General features: G+C 41.4%; 1 protein-coding gene across 1 annotated transcript in view; it reads left to right on the top strand.

Moving 5' to 3' along the window:
* Positions 1-26,480, top strand: part of LOC133974919 (astrotactin-2-like) — a 249,798-nt gene that overhangs the window by 97,212 nt on the left and 126,106 nt on the right. Inside the window, exons 5-7 of the mRNA XM_062412735.1 lie at positions 6,118-6,225; positions 9,481-9,627; positions 15,710-15,877. Coding sequence (XP_062268719.1) covers positions 6,118-6,225; positions 9,481-9,627; positions 15,710-15,877 — 423 coding nt within the window. The remainder of the gene's footprint in view (positions 1-6,117; positions 6,226-9,480; positions 9,628-15,709; positions 15,878-26,480) is intronic.

Raw genomic sequence — 26,480 nt, 5'->3', positions numbered from 1 at the left:
CACTTCAGGGTGGGCTGCTCCTAAAGGCACCAGCCTGTAAAAGCCCACATGAAGTCGTCTGAATAGGCTTCACACGTCTGTCTCCTTATCTCCAGCCCGTAAAAAAAAGTACTTTGTATATTTCCTCGATGATGATGTGCACTTCTACTTGCCGTAGCCTGGTTGGTTTTGGAGACAGTTGAATCGGCAGAGCTTCACCAAACGCAGGGGTTATTAGCTGCCTAGACCGAGAAGTGACTATGTCGAAAATATCAGACTCCATCGAGCAGCTCCGTTCGAAGTGCTCTCAAGCCCCAACACCAAATTACATTAGTCTTGCTTCAGTACATAATTGTGACATCTTGTTCTGCTTTAGTCTACAAAGCTTCCTTTCATATCTGCTCTCTCCTTTTCATTCTTACTCGTCTGACTACACTCTCTCATGCACTGCCTCTGACTTTCTGCCATCTACTTTCCCTTCGGCCTCATTTATCTACTATCATCATCGGTCAGGACATCAATTCTCAGATTACTGATAAAGAACACATCTTAAGGTTTTCAGCGTGATGGTGCAGTACAAACTTTCTAAATAAACACATTTCTGTGACAAACTCAAACTCCTTGTTTCAGTCTGCTTTTTGAATTTGTACCCTGCTCCACACTATGAGGTGAGATGTCATTGTGTAGTCTGAGAGCACGAGCTAAGTCCAGCTCTCTAACCCGTTTCATCATGTTTCTCTGTTGCCGAGTACATGCTCATAGTGGGAATAAGAGGTCTTGACCTTACATCATAAAACGTCATGGGATGTATGTTGTTATTTTTTGCGACACAAAGAACACATAACAAGGGTGGAATAATGCATTTATGTGCGTTTTCACACAGGCTGCATGCGCTGTTTTGTAGACACAACAACAATTGTGAATGCGATTCAAGATGAATGGTTATGGAAAGTTGTGGTAGCAGCATGATGTAGTTTGGCCCTGGTGTTTTGTTCTGGCTGTTGATATTTTCATGGGGCTTGGTTTCTTAAGGTATTACCACAGAGGGAGAGAAGAGCGAGACGGAGGAAAACAAACTGAAAGCGGAAAGAAATGTGAATAGAAGGGGGGGGGGGGGGGGGGGGGGAGAGCCGTGAAATAAAAAAGACCTAAGGCCCGATTTCTAAATACTTTTGCGCCTTGTTTTCAGACGTATTCTTGTGTGGGTTATTTATCAAACTCGCGCCTTTGCCTGGAAGCACTATTCACCTGTCAACCACACAATGACACACACAGGAGCTTGTCACCTCACCTTTTGTGTGATCCATGAGATATTACTCTCTCCTTTATGCATATGCGTTTGAAGGAACGATCATGCAAACGACAGGAAGTCTTGTTGAATTTGATATTTTCCCTTGATTCACCGTTCTTTGTACTGGGCGCCTCTGCCACTCACAGAGATTGACAAAATTGTTTTGCAAAGGCCCGTTTAAAAGGAAGGTCGTGATGGGAGAATGGAAATAATTGGCCAGCTTTCTGCTCAAATGTCAATGTCAAGCAGAGCACGGGATGTGAAAGCATCACAGGAAGTGTGCAACGATGCTGCGCTGAACAACAATAAAGAACTGCAGCCTCCCACGGAAAAAAGGAGCAATAAATAAAAAAGCGATACCTGACCCCGTTTTATGAGAAACACCAGAGAGGGTTCAGACTTCACGTTTTGCTGCAAGTTTCTTTTTGAAAAACCGGTCATTGTCTTTATTTTCCTTTCCTTCTGTATTTCGTATAAAGTGATTATTCTGTCTGTGGAGATTTAAGAATACTTCATCACCTTGTATGATTTGAAATTCCCACATCAGTAAACTTTGCCCTGTATCTGTGTTGCCACATCATCACAATATGACCTCTCCCATCAGCTATATAGCTCAGTCTGTGGTTATGTTATTAGCTCATGTGTCAGAGACGTTCTTCTAATGCAGGTTTTAAGTGCAAATTTAAAAGAATGATAATTATTGAAGTGTTCTTCTACGTGTTCAGTGTAATCAGAGCATTAACGGTACCTGACGTAGGTGCATCCGCGTGTTTGTGTTCTTCTATTTTGGGGAGGACCTTGTTGTGTGCAAGACTTTGAGAGCCGAGGACATATTTGCAACGCAAGGGCATTTTGGTCTGAACTCATTCCATCAAGTTATTTTCTCCTTGAGGGGTTAAGGGTTGAAGAACATGGCTTCAGTAAGTACTCTGTGGTGTTTGCTAAACGGAAAGTATAATCCGCACATTTATTTCATCGCAGCTAAACGGCTAAAGGATCACATTGCATCCTTGCCTCTCCTCACTGGCAACACGCTGAGGGTAAGGACGGCTTGATTTCATTTCACAGCCTTGCAGCCCCCCCCCCCCCTTACATCCGAGATACGTTGGCCCTTTATAAACAATGAGGCCTTCCCGAATGTTGAGGATAACCGAGATTTTGCAAGCGAGACTCACTCACTACAAGATTTACAAACCCCTTTTTATCTGTGAATCTGAAGCAGCACTTGCAAGTGGAAAAGTACAAGTACAACCATGTTCTGTATGATTAATAAGTTATTGATTTGCAGAAGTGGAAAACTGAAATTACTTTTCTCACTAGTTTCTTACCTTGTCCGAGTGATCCATTTAATGGTGTGGGGGGGGGGGGGGGGGGGTAGGTAGTCATCACCGAGCAGCAATAGCCTCATTCATTACAATGAAGGACATCATATTATTTCATCCAAAAAAGAGCAAGGTTGATGAGTTCATTGAAGGAAGCATTTTATGAAGTAAATAGAGTTAAACCCTTTATTGCTTTACCGTGTGCTCAGATTTTTGATGCCACATGTCAGTTTAAAAAAAAAAAATGGCACCAATGTTTCAGTATATTAAACAGGCTTTTCGTAATATACTGTCTGTTTGAAAACTATAATTTCCAGGCTGACTGTTGAAGCTGTCGTTTTGCTACTTTTTACGTCTCAGCGCTGGACACTGCTAGTGGCCGGAGACTTCAACTTGATAGAAACTTTCAGTTTTACTCAAATTGGGTAAGATTCTGGTTGTCAAAAGTAAATGGAGCTGGAACCTGTTGCCTTGTGAGAGTGATATTTCAAGAAGACCTGCAGGGAATCCTTGCAAATGTGGTACAAACGTTCAGTTGGACTCACACATGAACTGATTGGAGTTTGGTGACTGGTCAAGGTCGTTGGGACTTTAGAAATCATGTTTTTCGAGGTGGTTTCTCTAACTTTTAAGCATTTGTCACTTGGACTAAAAGATTATGTTAGATTTCAGTGATCAAAGGTCAAAGGGCAGTTGACCTGACAATGTGTGTGGAGTGAGATTGCACTGGTTGGTGGAAACATCCAACCAGAGGGCGGCAAATCTGGGTTGTGACATGGTGACATTTTCAGTTTCTGCCTCTCTCCTTCCATCTGCCTGTATTCCCATCCACCACTTCTCCTGGGCATGTTCTAACACGATGCATAAATTCAGAACCAATTTTACAGCACATTGGCTCGATTTCACTCCACCAGACTCTCGCACTCCAGATCCAACTCCACCCTCGACCTGTTTAAGTGCAACAGACCGAACAGATGATGACAGCTTTCTGGGCTCGCTTTTTATTTTTTTTTTATTTTACACAAACTTCATAGAACTTTTCATGATGCCTAAAATAGTTATGGCACAGAGAAATTATCACGAGTTCTGACATAATGTTAATGAAGTGAAATAAATCAAGTATTTCATCTGCCACGAATTATGACTATGAACAAGGATAAACATATAATATGTTGCACCATCTCTGGCTTGTTAATAAACTTTTAGATAATTAAGTTTTAAGCTGAGACAAACAAGCTGGCAGAATACCTGATATGTGCAGTACCTGGCTGTATTTAAAGTTTCCTGCTACAGACTCAAAGTACTTTGTGCTACTTACTGATTTGCCTCTGTGCGAGTGCAGCAGCTCGGATGCATTTCTATAAAAATTGTGGTTGCCATTCGCTTCCGACCCTGAAACGCTCACCCATGTCATCATGTTCACTGTGGACTGTAAACTTGGTACATTCAGTACATTCTCACCAAAGAAAGAATCTCCCCTTTCTACATTTGTTCCAGAGAGCGCCGCAGCTCGCCCTGGCCGCTCTATCGGTTTGCCTCTAGGTTTTTCTCATTTTCAAAGTTTAAATTCACTCTTGATTTGGCATTTGATTTAAACATCTTAGGTCCTGTATTTTTGTTTTCTATTCAATCTTTGTAGCTTTGTAACTTTACCCTTCTAATGTCAAGTAAAAAACATCAGGAGATGAGCCAAAGTGTTTTACGAACATGGCAAAGAAATACAAGTATAAATATAAAGAAGGACGCAATAAAATACACACAAGATGTAAGTGTGCAAAATGGGGGTGAAGGGTTATGTTGGCTGGAGAAAGCCAAGCCTTACTGAAGATAGTTTTGAGCAGCTTCCAAAATAAGTTAAACTACTGTGCTTCCTTTGTCTTGCCTGGTTGTGGTATTATTGTGAATGGGTGCAGCTGCCTGGTGGCAACGGTGCCATCATTGGTTTGGTTGTGTTTGCGATCAGTCTGTGCGATTGCTGATATGAACCCGATAACGTGGTCTGATAATAACAATATATCACAGTTACATTGTGGTTTCAGCGTAGATTGGCAGCATAGTTTTACTGTGTTTGCTATTGATCACATCACATAACACTGTATGTGGTAGTTTTAATTGTTAACCTTTAGTAACCTTCTTTGTCCTTCGTCTCACTGGCTGCCCACGGCGTTAGCTTTTGCTACAAATCACAATGCTGACTTGGATAATCTAAACTAAACCAATTTTGTCTTTCACTTTATCTGGAAATCTAAATGAGGCAAACTACAGACGGTCTGATGTGATTCTAGGTCGTATATATATATTGAAATTAGGTCATACCAGTTTGAAAGTTGAAAAAAAAACAACACAAAACATTTATACCATTTAAGTGTATTTTCAATGTAGCCATTACCTATTACCATCACTGCCGGGGTCATTTAGCCCCTTTCAGAAGATGATATATGTCTCATGGATCAGGATAGCGTCACAACACACCATCTCCATTTTCTTTTTTTCCTGTGTTCCCGTCTTTTTAATTTGCTGCAACAGGTGGATCATTTCATTTCAGGGGCTCCCTCATGACCAAGAGAAAAAAAAAACATCAACAACATTGATTTCCTCTCTGTCCTTTATCCTTTTTCCACTCGGGGAGATTAGGAAGCGTAATCACTGTGATCCTGGGGATTATACAAGCACAACACATGAGCATCCATGAGGTTCCATGCTGTTAGCATATAGTGGTTTATTTAGGGTTTGGCTTAACAATCAGTACAGTCACAGCAATCGAAATATACCATACATTCACTTCCTGCTGGTTTATTTACTGTATATTGTGTATAACACTGCAGTTCTAAGTTATAAATGATATAATCTTAGATAACAGGTTTATCCTTCAGCGACTTACAGCGACACTTTGCAAATCCCTGACAATTATCACTTTGTGGCAGCTCCTGTGAGTTACGCAGGAATGTGGGTTGTGATGTTGCAGTGGAGATTCAGCACAAACAAAGCCTCTTAAATCTCACAGCCTTGCTCTTGCTCACGCTGTCTGACTCAAATGCAGACGTGCACATCAACACACACACAAGTTTGGTATATGACCAAAGTCGAGGTTTATTTATAAAGCACTTTTATTTTAATTTTTTTTTAATTTTATTTCCTTTTTATAAAGCACTTTTAAATGCAATAAAACTAAGACAAAGTGATTTACAAAAAAAATTGTTAGGTGACGTTTAATAAAACACAGGAATCGCTGGTACAACAGTTTTATTGTGTGAACACATGTTCCCCTGCAACTCAAATGATTTGCAGAATTAAAATAACAGCAATGGGCTGGAAACAGCATTATTTTCTCATTATGTGAAGCAAGTGCCCCAGTTTTAAGTGTACTTAATACCTTGTGTGCCACTGCACTCCGGTAATCATTACAACCATGATTACCAATGTTTGAATAACCTAAATACATAGATGTTGGAGTTTATTCCTTGTTTGCTCGATTCTCCTTTTTGATTTATTTCTTCTTTCTCATTCTTGTCCTCTCGTCGGCAGTAACCGGAGGCGTGTTTGGTCCTCAAGGGGAATCGGGGTCTGAGCCTGAAGATGACAGCCAGATGAAGTTTTACACAGAGCAGCACAGAGGACGGAGACGCGGCAAAGGTCAGAAGAAATACACGTCTACCTCTTTGTGTACCGCTACCAATGTGGAACAAACACATTCACTTGCACAAGGGGGAGCCCTCTTATCCAGTTCACACTGCTGTGAGGGCCGTAAAGTAAAATTGAAAATTGAGTGATCCTTGTGCCAACTAAGTGCAGTTGCTGGATTATTTAAAGGGTCAATTTGGGTATTATGGGACATTTTCTTGCAATTTTGATTTCAACGGCTTAGTCCAATTTCGGTTTTACGCATTGGGTCAAACATATTTTGCCTTAAGTGTTTTCTAACCACACCAGAATAATGAATGGAGTTATCATACTCAGAGAAGACATGACAGAGCTTTTAGTTATGTAAAATTCTGCCTATGTTTGATAATCTGGGACAGGTCACTTGTTAACCTGGGACACTTGTATTAAGCTTCAATATATACAAAAATACTATTCTCTTATGTCTGCAGGAATAAATATACAAATTATTTAGTGAAAGGAATCATATAATTAAAAGAGTAACAAAGTGTTAACTTCAGTTTGGATTTTATTCATGTGTTCCAGCCTCTCAGATCCAAAGCTGGATCTGTAGTTTTAAACAAATTTGATTGATGGGTGTCAGATTATTGATATTTAGCCTCTTTTCAACTTCTTAGTTTAGGACGTAGAATGAAAATCTGAGCTGTTTAAGAACCATTTAGTTTAAAGAACTGGCTCCCTAACCTGGGCTCTCCCTGGCTCAATGGATTCTCAAGTCCTCAATAAATGCAATCTAATAAATGTGGGTCTGTGCAACAAAATCTACAGTATCTTTTAGTATCTTTACAATGCAATTAATCACAGGAGATGGTTGATTGCTCACAAATAAAGATAATAGAACTAGAAAGGGCTTGGGTGTATCGTAAGAGATCGCAGGGTCCTTGTCTAAACTGTAGGTTCCTGTTAAACTGGACACTTAGATTTTATTAGAAGAAGCCTTGTGGGCAGACGGCTCGAGGAGACATAAAGCCAATGATTGTGATCTGTGTTAAAATCACAGCCCATGTAAAGTCGCTGGGTTCTCTTGAGGAGACGATCAGAGAAAAGGGAAGGAAGGGGATTTAGTCTGTTGCCTCATGTGGCACACACTATAGGTGTTTGCTTTGTGGCCATATAGTAAGTGTTAGCCATCGTGAGCGCGCATGCTTTTGTCTACTCAGTAGGCTTTTACAGTGATTGAGGGACCCCTTCACACGCCCAGTGACACCACCCACACCCCAAAGGGGATTAGCTGCTCTTCCATTTTTGCTGCAGACAGCTGTTGTTCCTGCCCCTTCACAATATTGTGACAGTGGCAGACGTGTGGTTTGGTACGGACGGATTCATTACCCCGCCTCTCCCTGCTCTTGACCTTGAGCTGCATCTCCCGCTTTCCAAACTCCAGTTAAGATTTCCCTGGACACTCCTGTCGAGACGAATATAGAGAGTTCCTGATTTAACTTTGCAGTTCTAATGCTAGTAGTACTACTAGTCAGGAGTAGAAACACACTTCTCTACAGACATTTTCAGACATGACCTGCGGAAAAGGACTTTATCCGCAGTTTTCACTTCACACATGCACAACCCAGCGAGAGGTCTTCTGCAAAGACACGTTAACAACAGAAACACATCCTCCGCATTATTCGGGGCAAGAGGTGGAGCAGCCGGGCGCAGCAGCAGGCTGAGGCAGGAGGTGACGTGTTAATTCCGCTGCAAGACCACGTGATTTTCTTCCCAACACAAATACACTCGCATTATCACCACAAACTCTCAATTTTTTTTTCTTCATTTTTGCGTCTGTCGCTGTTAGACCCCCTGTACCTGCTCTTCTCACGTGGGATTCTCCTGACTTCTTGCTGACTTTACACTAGACCAACTGTGGTCTAGTGGCAGAAACTTGGACTAGGGGCAGAGAAGGTCTCTGGTTTGTCTCTGGTTCGACTCCACTGAGAGACAACAAAAGACGAACCTGGATTGATCTGTCCAAAAATCCAAGAGTCTCCCTACCCTGTCTAGTGCCCCTGAGCAAGGCACCTTACTCCCCCAACATCTGCTCCCCGAGCGCCGTACATGGTCGCTCACTGCTCTGTGTGTCCTGCACCAGATGGGTCAAAAGCAGAGATTAAATTTCCCTACCTGCATGAGATCGCCTTTGCATGTCTGTGCATGTGTTTGGGACTAATAAATGCATCTTAATCTTAATCTTAACTGTACATCCCTATCTCGGTTGATTGTTCAGATGTGTGGATGGGTGGAAAAGATGGATGGGTGGATGAATGGATGATTGTCAGTCATTTTGATCGATACAATTACATTTTACCTAAACACCACACTGTAGCTGGAAAATGTAAACCATTTAGCGGATGCTCTGTATTTTTGTGATACCCACTGATCTTGTAACATAACTGTTATCATCACATGGGGCATTTGTTCACTACATGTGACACCACCAGCATATGGATGTGCTGCCACCTGAGCTCCTCTTCTTAGAACAGGATAGCATCAGTAGCCTGACTGTTACTATTGACTTTTACAACAAACCTACTCAGTTCATGAGGCACGAGGAGCAGCTCTCCTCCAAGTAACTGCTCCCTCATTTCCTGGAGCCTGCGGATTCTGAAACATTGTGTGATCAGTTCAACATACCCAGTTTAGCAGTTAAAATCCAGTGGGATTCTCACCAGCCCAATGCCTTACCACACATATTCCCCAGTAATGCTCCTCTCGGCACACTGACTGTGATAAATATCAGGAGACAGAGGTTAAACGGCTAATTTCATTCCCTGTATCCCGGCTCGGAAAGGGGAAGGCCTGCCAGAGCCAAAGGGCAACCAAAACATCCAATCTATTACAGTGTCAGTGGCAATAAGATCATATATCACGCCGGGAAGTGATCCTGGACTTGGGTATTCTAAGTCATCTTTTACTTACTCATGCCAAAACTTGAACCCAGGTTAAGATTCATAAATCAGGAATGCAATTAACTGTATTTTCAAGGTTCCAGGGAAGACTTGGATATTGCACTGTCAGCAGAGCATGGTGCTAAAGTGGATGATTTAGTCTGTTATATGTCAGCATGTCGTGGCGCCGTGCTAAAAGTGAGAAGCTGTTGTTTTTGCTGTCAAGGATTTTCCAATACAGTCTTCTGTTTTACAATCAAGGATCATAACAAAGGGGTAAAACTGTAAAATTGCTGACCTGTATATATATATATATATATTTTTTTTTTTTCTCTTTCTCTTCCTTTAGGCATCCCACACAGTCCTCTAAATAAGGTCACCCTGACGTTGATCACCATCAGCACATGTGTCATCGCCATTGTCTACGCTACGCAGGATTCCTGCCCCCTCTCTGTCAAGGTTACCCTCCATGTGCCGGAGCATTTTGTTGCGGACGGTAAGTGCAACAAAATCCTTAGACCTTGGCAGAATATCCAACTAGTACACCTAGGATTTAAAATCTCACTTTTTAATATTTTTGTTTTGGGATGTTTTTTTTTATCAACTCAGCCAAAGGGGCAATCTTTTCAGCCCTGTTTGTTTATAGTTTCAGTAAGAATGTATTGTGGATTGTGTGGATACAGTCAAATATACAGTATTTCTTAATTTTTTGTTTTTAATAAGAAAACAAGATGGATACAAAACCACAAATGTTACAGAAAGTAAAAAATCCGTCCATGATCAAGATCCGCACCTAAATTCAATGAGTTCCTCCTTGGATTATCCCCCACCCCTTCATGAATAGAAATCAGTTGATTCGTTTTTTAACTTAATCCTGCAAAAATAACGGAACAATCTGATGAAAACATGACTTCCATGGCCGAGAAGTGCGTTCAAAGAGAGTAATACCTCCACCAAGGCTAAGGACCTTTAATGAAAATGGATTCAAAACCTGGATCCACCCCTTTAATCAAGTGTTTAGTGTTTAAAATGTGTATCTGTCAAATAAGTTTTTTACAATAGCATCTATCCACTTTGGTTTATTTCGAGCGATAATGGAATGGAGTTGTCCCTCAGCAGCGTACAGTGGGGATGACTGTAGCTCCATGCGCCTCATTTCCATGTTTTCTAATGTGAGGGAGCAGCAGCTAATGCACCAGGGAGCCGCTCAGCATGCTGCCCCTGTTTCTATTTACAAATGGGTCGCAGTAAAATATCTACCCCTTCAACTGGGATTTGTGGTTTTTCAATTTGCTTGGCTTTTAAGTGTAAAAGGTCCCTTTCTGTGGGACTGACGAATCACAAAAGACACACCGAAACCAAGAATAAAAGGACACAAATAAGCAACAAATAAAGCCGACGCGGTGAAAGCTCCAAATGAAAACAAAGATGATTTATTACCACCGCGGAAAACTGAGTGACATTTTTAGCCATCAAACTGATACAGAGCTTTGTTTTCAAAACACATTGTTTTTCTTAATTATTTTCTTTGTTTTTGCACTGAGAGCTTTTTGACTTTTTGAGAGTGCAGGTTGCAGATTAAAATACTTAACCCTGTTATGGTTTGGGCTTTTTCAGTCAACAAGACCAAAACCTTTGTTTTCTTTTTCAAACATGTGACCACTCAAGGTTTATTCCTATTTTATTTATAGCACCTGACAAGCTGACTGCATCACAAACAAACAAGCTATATGCCTCAATGTCAAAAGGATTTCAAAGATGTAGAATAAATGAATGAAAAATGAAATATTTGTTGGGCTTGCTGCCACATCTGAGCCTCTATTAAATTCCTTTGTGGCTATGGAATCTGTGTGGATCAGGTGTATGTATTAATAGTGTGGGATAAACCTCACCGGCAGCGGATATAAAGGGGGGGGGGGTGAGAGGGGGATGAAAAAATAGGCAAGGAGTCAAGTGAAGTAAGAGGGAGTGAAGAGCCGAGGCAATTTAGCTAATGATCGCCATATCTCTGAAAGCAGTTCACATATCAGCCGATCAGGTGCTCCTGCCGTAGGGGCCTCATCTCGAGTCTGCCCACGCAGTGTGCCAGTGGACAAACAACAGAAATGGAAATGTACAGAAAAGTTTAGACTGTAGCCTCTGTGACTAAATGTACTGTATATGTCAACACCCCCTTATATAATGTAAACCAGTACAACATTTTTGAATTTAATCTTGTATATGACTATAATTCCCTTCCTATTGGCTCCTCAGAACCATTCAGTTTACACATCATCCAACCAAATCGTTAAAATCATAACACTATTGAGTTCTCTCTCCTATTGCCTGTTTATCCAGTCTACTAAAATGTGCTCCTCCACTCGCTGTTAAATTGAATGTTCAGATAATGTAGAATGGTTATTGATTCATGTTGGGGACCTTCTGACTTTCTTCTCAACCCTCTACCATCCGAAGTTTCCACTCAGACACAACAATGACATTTAAAGTTTTGGGAGGTGCCTCGAGCTGTCCTCTGAACTAATGGTCAGTCTAGCTATAATGGTTTCGTACCAGAAAGTTTATACAAAAATGTAACCAACTTTTAAGCATTAACATTTCCAGACTTTTCTTCTCTTTCTACTTTAAGTGTGACAAAGTGCATTTTGACAGAGCACTAATCAGCCCTTTTTCGAATTTTACTTTTGTTGTTCCTCTGCTAATTCTGTGCCCGTGTGTGAACTGCAGTGGGACCCGGAAAAAGCCGACACCTGAGGCAGAGCAGAGATGATAAAAGGTGGCTTAACACAGTAGTCTGGCAAGCGTGCAGCAGGCAGGGTGTCAGAGTAAACAAACAAACAAATCCAACAGATAAACAAACCCGACGAATCCTGGCAAACCATGCGCAGTATACGTTCTTGAGTGAGGACAGGAATAGAGAGCAATAAAAAAGTATGAGAGCACCAATGCCGCAGGGCAGCACATACAGTATCAATCTGTCATACAAGACATGTGAGCCGCCCCCTGTGAAACGCTCTCCGTGTGCTGGAGGAATAATGAGTGATGGGAGGCAGGTGATGAGGTCGGACATCTGCATGAGCAGCAAACTCGACATGGGTGACGGGTAGACAGATGAGATGTGGCAGGAGACGGAAGAGAAAAACGAAAAACACAGAAGTTAATGTGGAGGTAGGTGGCGGGAGGAAGTGGAGAGCAGTGGAGGAGCGGGGCTGTCAAGTCAACATCACGCCCAGCGTATTGCCTCCGCCAAGGAGGTGATGTTTTCACCTCTATCCATTTGTTGTTGTTGTTGTATGTAACCAGGATTACACAAAAACAACTAAATTGATTTCCAGTGGAAGTATGAGACCTTGGCCAAGAAAGAACATTCAATTTTGGTGCGGGTCCCGATAAAGGGGCAGAGTCAGGAAATGTTTTTAATTTCTTTTGTTAACATTTTTACAGGGGTTTTCCTTTATTTTTGCTATTAATTGCTATAATTCACAGATGTTTACGAGTTGGAATGTATGACGGTGTAGAATTTGTTATGGATCAAAATAAGAATCGGGACCTCCTGAATTTAAATGTGGTTTCATGAAAGGCTGCTGCACACTAGAGGATTTTCAACTCTCGATGGATTCCAAAAATGTGGGAGACCACAGACTTAATGACATATTTAACTGATTTTTTTATCTGATGATCTTCCAAACACACACTAGGTGATTTGGCCACAACGTTACACCACACAGTTGCCGTCTCTAGGAAACAATTTGACAGTGACAGTTCCAGAGAGTTTGAGTCTCACAGAAACTTGACAGATTCTTCTTCTTCCTGTTGAGTTAGGAGGTTGGCAAAAAACGTTTTGGTGATTACCACCACCTTTTTAACTGCAGTGTGGAGAACTCGCATGATTCAACGTTACTTCAGAAGAAAGACAAACATTAAGGAGGACAGAAGTCAAGAAAAGCAAAACTCCCTTTTACAGATATGTCTCTGATATCAACTCCAGTACAGAATGTGTAGGTGATTAAAAGTTAAAAATAATACAAAATATTAGAATTAACATTTGCCATTTAGCTCTGGGCCCACTCATGAACCTCATGTGCAAGAGATAAAACAGAACAATTCACCAAAATGTACATTCAAAATCATATATATATTGAATATTCAAATGTCAAATCAGGTATCATTAAGTCAGATGTAAAACAGTTGAAGGCGCATGAATCTAATACATTTCTGTCAGTTCACAACATGCACTGCAGAATTACCCACAATCAGCGATGTTCTTTTGCACTCATGAGTGGTTACTTCACGGGTCTCAGGGAAACTGACCCATAATGAAAACAAACGCCTCTTAAGTGTGAGAACTGAAGCCATTACATTTCTCCACTCTTTCAGAAAATGAGGGCCATTGCCAGTTGTGCTCACTAAACTGCGGCGATGCAGGAAATAGCTCTGTTTTCCTCATCTCTGTTCAGCTTGACCTGGGAGGTGCTCTATTTTGGGGATCTTTTCTAAACAGAGATGTGGGTGTTTGTGTGTTTCAGCCTTTTAACAGTTTGTTGGGTAATTACTACAAGAGTGATAAGTGTAGGCCAATGATAACTATTTACACATTTTACTACTTATTTGATCATGGAAATACATTTTGAACCATCTAAACCAGTGTTTCTGTATTACCTGCTCCATTTGAGACTATATAAAATATGAGCCTGTGCTTCTGTTCACTGACTATAGACCTGATATTACCCTACACAGACCCATATTTTATAGATAATTCATTCATGACTTCACCATGTGAGGGAGATGCACTTCAGCTTGAGCTTTTAGACCAGGGGGGGGGTTGGGACCTTTTACCCAAGAAGGGTCATTTCAGTTTTTACAACATCCGTTGAGAGCCATCCTGGATTATTGAACACATAAATCAGGCTAACCTCTAGAATGCGATCGCTGGATCTGCTTGTCATTTACGAGGCGTGTGGTGTCAAATGGTAGTGATAATAATGCTCACAGCTGGTTGTAACCTTTGTTGGAGCCATGTGATATGTATATCAAAATATCAATGTCAAACCGTTGTTTGGTGTTTAACCACAGGGTCAGAAAGATAAACTTGAAATGGTTTCTTCTCTCTTTTTTTTTTTTTTTAGTTTCACTATCTTGTCAAACTGACACTGGAACAATTTTTACGTTTTCTAGCAGCTCTAACACAGCTGCATGTTTCCACTTCCCAATTGAGTTCTTGTCCCTTTAGCCATTAGCTCACTCACCTGTCAAAGTGTGGTCTTGTGACGGACAATTGTTGGACAAATAAACCAAAGAACTTTATCCAATCACATTTGTCTTTACAGTTCATTGAGTTTAGTTGTATGTTTTCAGCTGTAATGATGCTTGACATTGGCTTTTGTCTGTATTGTGACATCTTAGTCCACTATTTTAAGTTATTGTATTTATCTTACAAAAAAGAAGATTTTTTCTTTGTATTTTTGAGTTGTCTGTGCAGCTAGATTGAAATAATTCATTGCTAGAGGTCCCCTTACTCCCAGTCTGTATTACATGTACAAAAGAATGATGGCTACAATCAGTGCTGTCGAGGACCAGACAGTACTGACGTAATAGTCAGAGAATAAAGCGTGTTTATTTCTGTAAAACTTTGAGTGACTCAGACCGACCCGGTGCCAAGTGAACAGAAGCAGCTGGTGACTTTGAGTGTAGGAGGAGGTTGTGCTTCCTATTAGGAATCTGGAACACCTACAATATAAAAAGAATAGATGTGGAAAATTGTTCCTTTATCCGCAGCACAATGTAAGAGCAGAGCGTTCGGTGTGGGATATTTCTATGGAGCTTTGTATTTTACTGCAGGGCATCGAGCCAGTGATTTTATTTTTCTCCCTGTGACTCACAGATTTGATTGCTAGCTACTGTCTAAGCTTTTCCCATCAGTATTAATCCTTTGTATAGAAAACCAGTCCGCACACCACCATCACAGGGTTACACGTTATGAAAGATAATACTTTTTCTGAAAATGTTTAACCTTGACATCACTGTCCTTCTTCCTTTGCAGAGTTTTGAAAATACATTTCACTTTGAGACAGAGACGTGTACTTACTCTGGAGATTTTTCCACAATTTAATCTTCTGCGACCAATCAGCCACAAGATATAGCTGTATTTACAAATCTTTGCATTCACCAGAGCTGAGGCACAGTCTCCTCACAGCTCCTGTTGGAAACAGAAGTCATTGGCATCAATTAGGGATAACCTTGTTCAGTGATCACACTTTAACGATTGGTCTGGGAGCAGTAAGAAAGAAAGGTAAATCAGCGTCAATGAGCACAGTGTTTACCAACTGACTCGTGAAAGCCTTTTAGCCCCAGTGCTGCAATTACCAGGGAAATCCCATCAATACACACATTATAGGTCTTAATTTTCTAATTTAAATTCAGCCTGGTCAGGATGGGGATGCTTTCTAATTGGTTGTGCAATAGAAGCATGAAAATAGTAATTTAAAAATGCCAAACAACCAAGCCCTTGTGTACTTTTTTATTGTATGTATTTTTTTCTTCGGAGAAAATAATTTTCTCTCTTGGGTTTTCTTTTTTTTCAGGAAGTAGTTTTGTGGTCAGTATGGGAAGCTTCCTGGACGTTTCTAATTGGCTGAACCCCGCCAAGCTGACGCTGTACTATCAGACCAATTCGTCCACACAGTGGGTGCAGGACTACTGTGGCCAGAGGACGACTGAGCCCTGCGAGCAGATTTGTGACAAGGAAACAGGTTAGTACACACACACACACACACACACATAATCACACGTACATGCTAGGGTTTATTTGTTATTTCTCTATGAATCTGAATCATATTATATGTGTTGCTTTTCTTTTTATTATGTGCAACAGCAGATTAGAAATTCAGCGACAGAATCAGGGAAAAGACATACGTAGTCTCAACTTCATAACTTAAACACTAGGTAATAGATGTTTGGGAGAAAAGAGAGGAAGAAGGGATGAGGGAGGGATGAGGTAGAAGAGGTAATGGATGATGGGAAGGGGAAGGGTGGGTTGAGAAATACAAGGCAAACGGAGCATGATGAGTAGACCAGGTACATGTCTGCGTGCCAGGTGATTAGAGGCGTGTAGAGGCAAAGTTAACATCCTAAGTTTTGATTAGTTTTGGTATTTGTGATCCTACTTTGCTGTAAAGTAGCAAATAAACCACAAAAGTATTTAGTTTGAATCCTTTTACTAATGGACGCCATCCTATCCGTTCAATACAATCCCACACCAGCCTCCTTCTGATTCCACCTCCATAGATACAAGAAGTAAATTGTTTGTAAAAAAAAAGGGCTGCAGAATCACTAAAAAATCAATAAACTATCCGCATTCACAAGCGATTGGTTGTCGAGGGCCCACAAACAGAAGGTTGTCTGTTTTTTTTGCGTTTTGCAGCTATTTGTGCTGACATTAAAAACACATACCAACAAAAGCCGGGAGTGCGGTGTGATATTTATCTTTCCTTGGTTGGCGCAACTCCCCTGTGTATTCTGTGCCCAACAAGATAAAGTCTAAGCTCATTAGAATGGATTACATCTGTAATGTATGTGAAATGTATGTCACCCTGGTCAAGGGCACGTTGAGAGCTGCTGCATAATGTATCAGAGCCCCAGACACTCGACTCAGTCGGTGCGCACCAAGATGCCAAAGATAGACTTGGCACACATGTTGATTCTGACTTCATTTGGATCTGTGCGCACCGGGTCCCTGCATGTTTATGCGCTGTCAGATCAGTAATGGCTGTAATTCAATTCGCCATATACATTCAGCATCCTCACTGTATTAGCGCTCGTGTTTCCCCCCTAGTCTCCTTGTCTCCCTCCATTTATTTCCAATTTCATCTGTGCTTTTCAGCGGCAAGATTTTCTTTTTTTTCTTCTTTTTTCATCAGTAAGTATGTTGTATCTCCTGAGGGCCACCGCAATCATCCGGCAGCGGAATTAAAGGTGTTCTTCAGAGGAGTTTCTATTTCCGTCACTGTCCTCTAACGCGTGTACCTGTGCAATGATGATACACACACTTACACGCAAGCCACCTGAAACCAACTCTATTATTCAAGTACATTTATTGCAATTCGGACAACGTGGCAAACCCCTGGATGGGGAAATGTTAGGGTAAATCACATACGGGCGGATGAGCCTCTGCAAAGCTCTCTCTCTGCAGTGAGGCTGCCTGGTTGCAACAATACAACATTTTATGAAAGGTTTTTAAACTTATGACAAGTGACAGAATAACGCTGTCTCGCTTGAACATGAAAATCACTGCATATAAAAGCTGCCAGAGATAAATGTAGAGCGTCGGTGTTCAAACTTTGTTGAAAAACCTCAAACCTCTGTGAATTATACATATCACCCAACCTTATAAATCTTGTGTGGATTCTGGCACTACACAGTCCTCATGACCCTGTTTCCTGTGGCGCTATGGAGGACGGCCATTGCTTGTATTCTAATCCATGCGGTTTTTTGGCGTCTTCATGTGTGAAAGGTGTAGCTGTTTACCGCAGTGCCTGTTTATGCCTCCAAGCTGGGGACAGGAAGTGGCCGGAGACGTGGTGTGTTCAGGTTGTCCATCCGTATATTCGTCCCATTCCATTGAACGCGATGGCTAAAGACCAGCTTGAGGGACTTTCGTCAAATGTGGTACAAATGTTCACTGGGACTCAAAGATGATCTGATGAGAGTTTAGTGTTCAAATGTCAAGGTTTCTTGATCCCACATTCTTGTGAACATGATATATCAAGGACAGCCCTAGGGAATTTCATTTGAACCGGCAAAAACATTCACACGGATTCAAGTAGGACCTAATTAGCTCTGAAGGTCAGAGGTCAGCGTCACAACTATTTTTTCTTTGTCAAAGTGTTTGAAATCTTACCCAAATATTTACCTCGGTTCACTAATGAACGGAGTGCATTCGGCTCGTCAAAGGTCAAATTCACGGGGACCTCACAAAATATGATTTTGTCCTCTTGAACATGAACTCTCAAGTCTTCCTTTTTTTTGATTTTCGACTCAAACATTAATTGATTGGACTTCAGTGATCAAAGGTCAGAGTGACACTAGAGAAAATGATTTATGTAGACAGAAGCTGCAATTGTTGGCAGACGTATACAACCGCAGTGCAGTAGTTCTCACTCAACCGTCCCAAATGGAAACCTACTGTATACTACAAATTGAAACCTTAAATCTACACGTTTAGACATCACATCCATCACTTTTCCAGATGTACGCAGACACGCCTGCAGATGCACTTTCTTTGCCACGTGGTCTTTAATCACGAGCTGGCAATCGTTTCCTCGCACCACGTTATCACGGTCCATCTCTATCACGTGGCCTCAGCGCTGCTCCAGTGTTGTACTGGTTGACTGCCACTGTTGACTACCTGTCATTGTATCACTGTGCCCGGGTAATCAATCTTCTCTGCTTTCACCTTCACTCCTCGCCTCGGCTGCTTGAATGGAGGTCAGGAGATGAATGGTGCGAGTTAACTGCTCCCACTGCTGAGGTAGCTTTGGGTAACTGGAATTGGAACCTGGGCTTTTTTTTACAAATGCCAAATAAGCGAATTAGTGCATTCGACATCTGTGAGGGGCCATGAGGGGTTCAGTATCTTGCCCAAGGACACTTCAGCATGCAGACGGGGAAGACTGAGGATCGAACCGCCGACCTTCTGGTTGGAGGACGGCCACTCTACCCCCCCCCCCCCCCCCCCCCCGGCTTTGTTATGACTGATATTAAAGAATGAACTTGTAATTAATAATAACCTCACCTCTATAAAGAAGGCAACTCTCAGTGTATCCATTATACCATGATGACTCAATTTAACACTCTGTTATTATGAGCTGTGTGAACGGTCAATCCATCCTATGTCATATAGATATACACCACGCTAAGGAGGAATGGTTGGCTTCCAGTAAACTTCCATCCATCATCGTAACTAACCTCATAAAGACCCGGTGAACCTCCGGAGTCGCTTTTGTTTTCCTCATTTGACTTTATGTGTCCCTGGCTCCACCAACCTCCCCCCTAATTGGAATTGAAACTGCTGGGGTGTTAACATATACCCCTGCTATATCCCTCCACTCGGTGCATATTACACACACACACACACACACACACACACACACACACACACACACACAGACACACACAGTCCTATGAGAACACACTCTGCTCAAGGTCTTTGGCCAGAATGGCTGTATCCCCAGGAAAACGTTACAACCAGCATAAATATGCATCAGGGCAACAACACGTCTTTCCTGGGCCCGCACCATGATCCTTGAAATGAAAGTTGCCCATGCAGCCATGTGAGATTCTAGAAATCATTATAATGAAAAAACATCCTTTATAACGCAAGGTCGGTAATACAGGAGGAGGAGAGGAAGGAAGAGTGGTCTCAAGTGCCACTCGTGCATTTGTGACTCTTAATTTAGAAACAGAGGCCCCGGTGCACAGAGGAAAGAGAGGTGGAGAATGAGGACACACTGGTGACATGATAGTGACAAATTGTATTGGCAATCTAATATCGGTGTTTACACAGGACGGCACTACCGTCACTGTGTGGTATCAGGTTGTGTGTGTGCATGCTCGTGTGTGTGTGGAAACTTGGCTGAATATAACAGAAAAGCGACTGCAGTTAGATAATTGTTGTCATCAAATGGCCATTTCCAATCGCAGGTGTTTACCTCGACATTAGGCCGACGTTGTGTTCTAATCAGTGAGTCATCGCTGAATGAGCCGTGTTATCCGTGCATTCTGGGCCAGATATGCATTAAAAAAACATTCACTTTGCACGTATACAATCTGCCTAAAACAAAAATGAAACAACCTGATTTATTAAGGCCGCACAAAAGGCGATAAAGACATGTAAAGCTCAGATGAAATATCGGTTTAACGTTAGAAACTGACTATGTTTTGTCATCAAATTACAGCTTTATTCTTGGAATAATTTGTCTAATTTTTCTTATTGAATAACACATTTTTTTCCTTGTAATATTGTGAGTTTTTTTTGTAGTATTATTTATGCATTGCATAATATGACCTTCTTCTTATAATAATGCCTTTTTGCTCGCAATAAATATTATTTTAACCTCATTATATTATCACCTTCTCTTCTTCTATCACTGAACAACTAAATGCCTGTTATATTATGGTATATTCTTGTTATAATATGACTTTATTCTCGTAGTAAGTATTCTTTTTCTTGTTTTTTTTTCACAGAATATTATGAAATTCTTATATCCACAATTTTATTTTCTTCATATTGCCCTTTAACTCTGTTGCAAAAATCAAACCTACCTAAGGAGCACAAGTTTTCAGCTTTTATTTACTCGTTATTCTCATGAGTCTGCAAACTTCATTGAATGAACCCCCACGGTATTAAAACTGCATGATATAAAAGACGCATAAAATAAAATATTGCTTGTGAAAATATATAAATCAATGAGCCACCACATCCAAAACCAGGCCAAGCTAATAACACAGCAGATTGGCAGCACTGGAGTCCCGGAGAAACCGCAGCAAAATACTGACTGTAAATGTAAAGGCAGTGCCATGGCCATAGTGAATTAGCAGCTCAGTTAATGATCACACAATCACAACTCCCTGTCACCTCCTTGTGTGTTGCGTTTACTCGCAGCTTCATCTTTTTTTTTTTTGAAGTTTGTCTTTTCAATATATTAAGTCATTCAGCACAACCCACTCCTCCTCATCCTACTTCTTTCTCTCTCTCATCTTCACATTATTGAGCTTTCTGCAGAACGGCTACGGTCAGTTTAACCGCCTCTCCTCAGCCACAACATTTTAATATGCCTGCAGCAGAATCCGCTGCACGAAGCTGATGCTTTGCGAGCTAAAGGTTAGTTAATCCGGCGGAATGTGTAATCAACCAGACGTATCTCTTCCTGTTAATTGCCCGGTTCTCTCTTAAATGCTTTTGCAAAAAAAAGGGGGAAGAGCCGCACTCCGCTGATTGCTTGCGAGCTGTATTTCAGATTACAGCTGGAACTGCTTCTGGGCCGGTGCACCTCATCTCAAACAAGGTGGAAAACACTTCATAAATGTTTCCCCCCGCAGCTTCCAGGGGTTCCCAGTGTGAACCCCTGACATGTGTACCACCGCACGCTGTATTCTCTTCTATTGACAGTGCAGATAGACATGCTTTGTGAAAATATCTAACAATCTGGAAGCCCACTGCCGATCGTCTGATGATTGATTAGCCTCTGGCGGCAGTGACTAATATTCTGGGGCTTCCGGTCTATTGATTATACAGTCTCACTCGTTTTTTGTTTTGTAATCAATTTGTGCAGAGCCTTAATTTATTTCCACCAGAAACAAAGCCAACGACAACATAGTGTCCGTGCAATTTTTCAAAAATCCATATCTATTCATGAAGAAAATCAACTGGATGTCTTAGTTGTATTTTAAAGACACAAATTAGGGATTTCAGGCTCATAGAGGACAAATAAATGGGTTTGCCTGTGAACCAACTGTGTCCACAGCCAACCATCAGTATTCCAGGTTTTTGCCATCATCCCAACTCGCTGAAGTTGCCAAGAATTAAAGGCTGGCCAAGCCCCTACATTGCACTAATACATTGTGCATGAATTAGTACGTTCCAGTATTTAATTCAGGCACAACTAGTTTCTTTTAGCACACAAGCTAAACTTTTCTCCACAAACTGCGATACTTTTTGTGGCTGTTTCCGGTCCAGACAACATTTTGTTGCTGACACCAGTTGTCTGTGTATGAGAGCAGGTTCGATCAATGTGTTCGACCTCTTCTCCACATGCACTGTTTACCTGCGGGGGTGTGAAACCTGCTCAGACGTGATTGGTCAAAGGAGAAACGGAAACCGGGAGGCTTCTGGTCTCTAATTCCCGTCCCTCTCCCACAGATTCTGCACATCCACTCGCACTGTTTATAGAGATGAATGTGTAAGCTGCATATGGGAATCAATTACCCGCACTTAATTCTTTTGCCGTTCCTGTTTCCTCCCATCGGTTTCCCAGTCTCCCCATTGTGAATTAAATTAAGTAAAGACACTTTTTAAACAGCCTTTCTAATATCTAATTTGTACGATAATCTGTCAGTGTCAATAAGAGGGCGGCTGTATTTTTGAAAAGTTGCACTGCATTTTTAATACCTGTGCATTTTGTGCATGGTGTTGACCTTTTGGTAGCACCCCTTAACATCACAGGAGCCGGTAAGAGACGGGGGAGTGTCTCGGGAAACAAGTTGAGAGACAAGGGGACGGGTTTGCTTCTTTGCTCGTGATCAAAGCTAAAGCTAAGACGGAAACTTCCGGTTCAGAGACTTCCCTGTTTCCATTTATCCCTTTCCAAAATAGATACCTGCAAAGAGCTTATGGCTCCGGCTTTGATTATCACCCCCCGGTGCCATTTGAAACCCATTGTAGCCAACGTGTTAATCAAAGCACCACGCAACATCTATACACTTGTTATAGGGAGATGCATTAACAACACACCCACATATTAACTGACAGAGTTACAGATACGATACTAATTTAGAATCGGAGAAGTAACAAAAAAAAAAAAAAATGTTTGTTTCAGTATCTTGGATTTTGGGGGGGGGGTGAGAACATTCAGATACATGTACTCTGATATGCAGTTATAAATTATGAGCTTCACCTCTCAATGAAAGTGGAGCCACACATTGCTACAGGCTTTAGGCAGTGAGGGATAGATTAATCTAAACTGATATATAGATGGGGGAAGTAAGGTTATTAGTAAATTGTGGAGGCTCACACTTTATTGTAACAGCGAGGGTAGAGGGGAAATAAAGTTTACACAATGACATGATTGTGGACAGCATGTAGTGAAGAGGACACTCATGAATGTACACAAACTCTCAGGTCAATGCCTCTGTTGTTGTGGTGGGTGCACGCAACCCAATAACTTACTGTACGTTCACATTCACCCACAGCATTGTTTCTTCATTCATATCAATTTATTTAATTATTTTGCATGACTCATCTGATGCTCCACCTTTCCAGGGCCAAACCGAGTCCTTGGCTCAGGTGCTGTCTCACACAATCATTTATTATGATAGATAATTTCTAAATTCCATTCGTCCACATGCAGATGGTGTTTTAATCCATTTACACAGACTTTTTTTACAACCACCTTATTAAGGGTGAATTTTCCAACCCTCAGGTTTCTATCCCGAGTGTTCGGGAAACAATGACATCACAGCTGACTTCCCCTTTGCTTTGTGTAATGAGCATGCGGCAGAAACAACAACAATGGGGACTATGTACCCTTTTTTTCTATGTTTGGTTTTCGGCTTAATTTAGTATCACTGCTCCACTTTACCGTTATTCACAGGCGAGGAAATAGACATTCAAAAATATACCTGCAGGAGTGGAGACAAGGGATCATATAGGACATAGCAATCAGACATATAAGTGCTGATGGTGGGTCAAACTTAGTTTTTAACCTGTAAGTGATATATTATATTTGTTTTGAGCTTTATATAAGGTATTGCACAGTAGATATCTTTTGGATTTTTCAGTCTTGGGTGGGTAAATAAAAACCACTGTAAAATATTTGTTTTGAAATCCAGTCATTTTGTTTTCTCAAAGTAGGTAACCTGGCAGACGTGTTGCTTTATGTTTGTCTGGTACACATATTTTCTTTACGTGGGCAATCTGTATATTTACATATGAATCGTTGTACGGGCACATCAAGGGAAATCTTTACATGACAGAATGCAAGTGTGGCCTTCACGTCTGTTGCCTTTACTGGATCTCAGATCTGCTCTGCTCACAGCTCGTTCAGCAAAGGAGCGTTCGTAAATTAGCTCTCTGTTTGCTGTGCATGACAAAATCTAAACCGCGTGTAGCCGTCCCATTAGGCCGAGATGTTTTCCTCTTAGAAGCGAACACAAGCGGAATATAACTTCTGTCAGCAGCCGACTCGGTCCTGTCAAGGGTCCTGTCTGCGCCGCTCCCGGATTCAGCCGTCTTCCGTCTTCCGTCTCCGATTAATCAGAGGTGCAGTCAGGCATTCTCACAAGCAAATCCGCGTTGGCCTATGTAAATCCCTCCCCTTGAATGTGTAGGGGAACAAATCTCAAGTTGGGTCACTGTTGTTAGCCCCACCGCTGGCTGCCTGCTAATGAAAATGCCAACTCCAGCCCCTGGCAGACCAAACGAGGAAAGGTGTGCGTGTGCGAGAGAGAATAACTAGTAACGTGACCTGACTGCACCTGCTCAAGATAGATTTTACTTAACACTGCTTCTGGCAGGCAGGAAGAATTAATTATAACTAGGTTATATGTGTATTTAATGGGCAGCAGTGGGGAAATTGGGGTGTACGTGTTTTGCATGCACGTGCAGATGTGTGTGTCTGTAGCAGGAAGAGGACACAAGTTGTGTGCCTGGGAGCATAAAAAAAATACAAATCCCCGCCAGCATTAAAAGTCGCAATTATGACTCTGTTCTTTCTCTCAGGATCAAAGGCAGAAACAGAGTGAAGCTATAAAGCCACTGACTCAGCAGAGGGAGGAGGTCAGGGAGGATGGAGGGGTCAACAAAATGTGGTTAGATGAATGGTACTCTTTGCAGCTTTGATCAACATTGGTTTCCATTAGTGTGGTTGTTCCTTAACCCCAAAAGCAAGGCGAGTGTTACCAAGCCATCACCACATAGATGTAAGATCAGGAAACTGTTTTTATTTTTATAAAGGTGGTTTGGAAGGGACTGGAAACTGAAATCGTCCTGCTTGCCAACATACATGTGTGTCAGGAAGCGCTGAACGGTATTGATGTTCAACTTGGAGCACTCGTAGCATTAGGGGTTAATATTGTTACAATCAGATTCGCCTGTGGTTTCAAGGGGAATCTGTGCAAAACATCCATTATATCATAAAATGATGATGACAATTCTCCATATGGATGCGTCGATAATCCTCGGGTCTCTGCCCCTTTCATCTTTTATTCAAAATGTTTTCCTGCATCCACATTTTAAAAGCAGATACGTTCCAAGCGCTCTTGCTCCTCGTTTAAAAAGGCCAAATAAAATGGCCACAAGAAAATATGGACATTTCAGTTGCTGTATCCCGGTGGTGCATCACTTCCCCCCCAGTGACTCTGAGGCCTGTTAATTCAACCCCTAAATTATTAAACGCCAGGTGATAAAATGTGAATGGTGTTGCCTGGGTGGCCATTACAATCTTTTTCCCAGTGTTATGCTTCCGTAGGTCAACAGAAAGCAGTCAGTCCGATTTATTTCTGGAACAGTGCTAATAGCAAGCTTGGTAAACTATCGGTTAATATTTCACAAACGCTTCCATCCACTTGAAAAGACATTTCCACATGCAGAGGGCTCCACACGCTGCCTGACATGACACCAGAAGGCAATTCTGTCTTTATGAAACCGATGAAATTGACCCTCTTAGAGCAAAGCATTGTTTAATGTTATTTGAGTAGCTGTAATGAAATAGCACAGAGGATCACACACTCACAATGTGCACAGAGCAGCGAGGGTGAGGGTTTAATTTGCTTTTTCCATAATTTTAAAATTGATATTAGCATTGAAACTAGTGTAATTCACCAGAGAAAAGACACATTGGCGTGATCATTTTTAATTGTTTTTTTTCTTTTTCACAACGTTCAAAGATAATTGCCACTGTAGAGGTAAAGAGCAAAACAGAAAACGAACAATAAGAGTAATTTGTAAGATGCACCATATTTTGATCACGTCCTTCTGTTGATTCCGTGGAAATGTAAGAGCCTGCAGCACAACAACAATATGTTATAATCCACAAACACATTTCCCTGATCTCTAACCAATCTGAATATGCGTTATGAAATAGACACGACAGAAAACACTGGGTGTACGTAAAGAGATGCAATGAAAGATCTATTCATAAATATAGCTGGTAACGCAATGGCACCAGTTGCCAAAAAATATACTGACCAGAGCTCAATGATTTCCTGCTACTGACTGAACGTCTGTGGCTCGTGCTGCGCTGCAAATTCTCCAACTGAGGGAAACCAAAATTCTCAAACAGACAAAAAAGTAGCCTTTAAGTGGAAGATAGCGACTCACTGTAAAACAGGAAGCAAACAGGAAACCTCGATTTCCTCATTTCAACGGTGACTGATGCTACTCTGCGCTGCTTTAAAAGACACACGCTTTTTTTCAGTTTGAGGAAAGTGATTTGTTTTCTGAACACTGGATAACATGTAGAGTTTTTCAAATAAGAACCCAAATTCAAATTAACAACCACAGAAGACTAATACATCTCCTTTTTAATGTTTAAAACAGTATATTTAACTCGGCTTTTGCAAATGAAGTTTGTGTACTCT

The sequence above is a fragment of the Platichthys flesus genome, chromosome 19, assembly GCF_949316205.1.
Source record: "Platichthys flesus chromosome 19, fPlaFle2.1, whole genome shotgun sequence".
NCBI classification, from domain to species: Eukaryota; Metazoa; Chordata; class Actinopteri; order Pleuronectiformes; family Pleuronectidae; genus Platichthys; species Platichthys flesus.
Note: the sequence above shows the minus strand (reverse complement) of the source record. Positions and strands in the feature narration are given on the sequence as shown.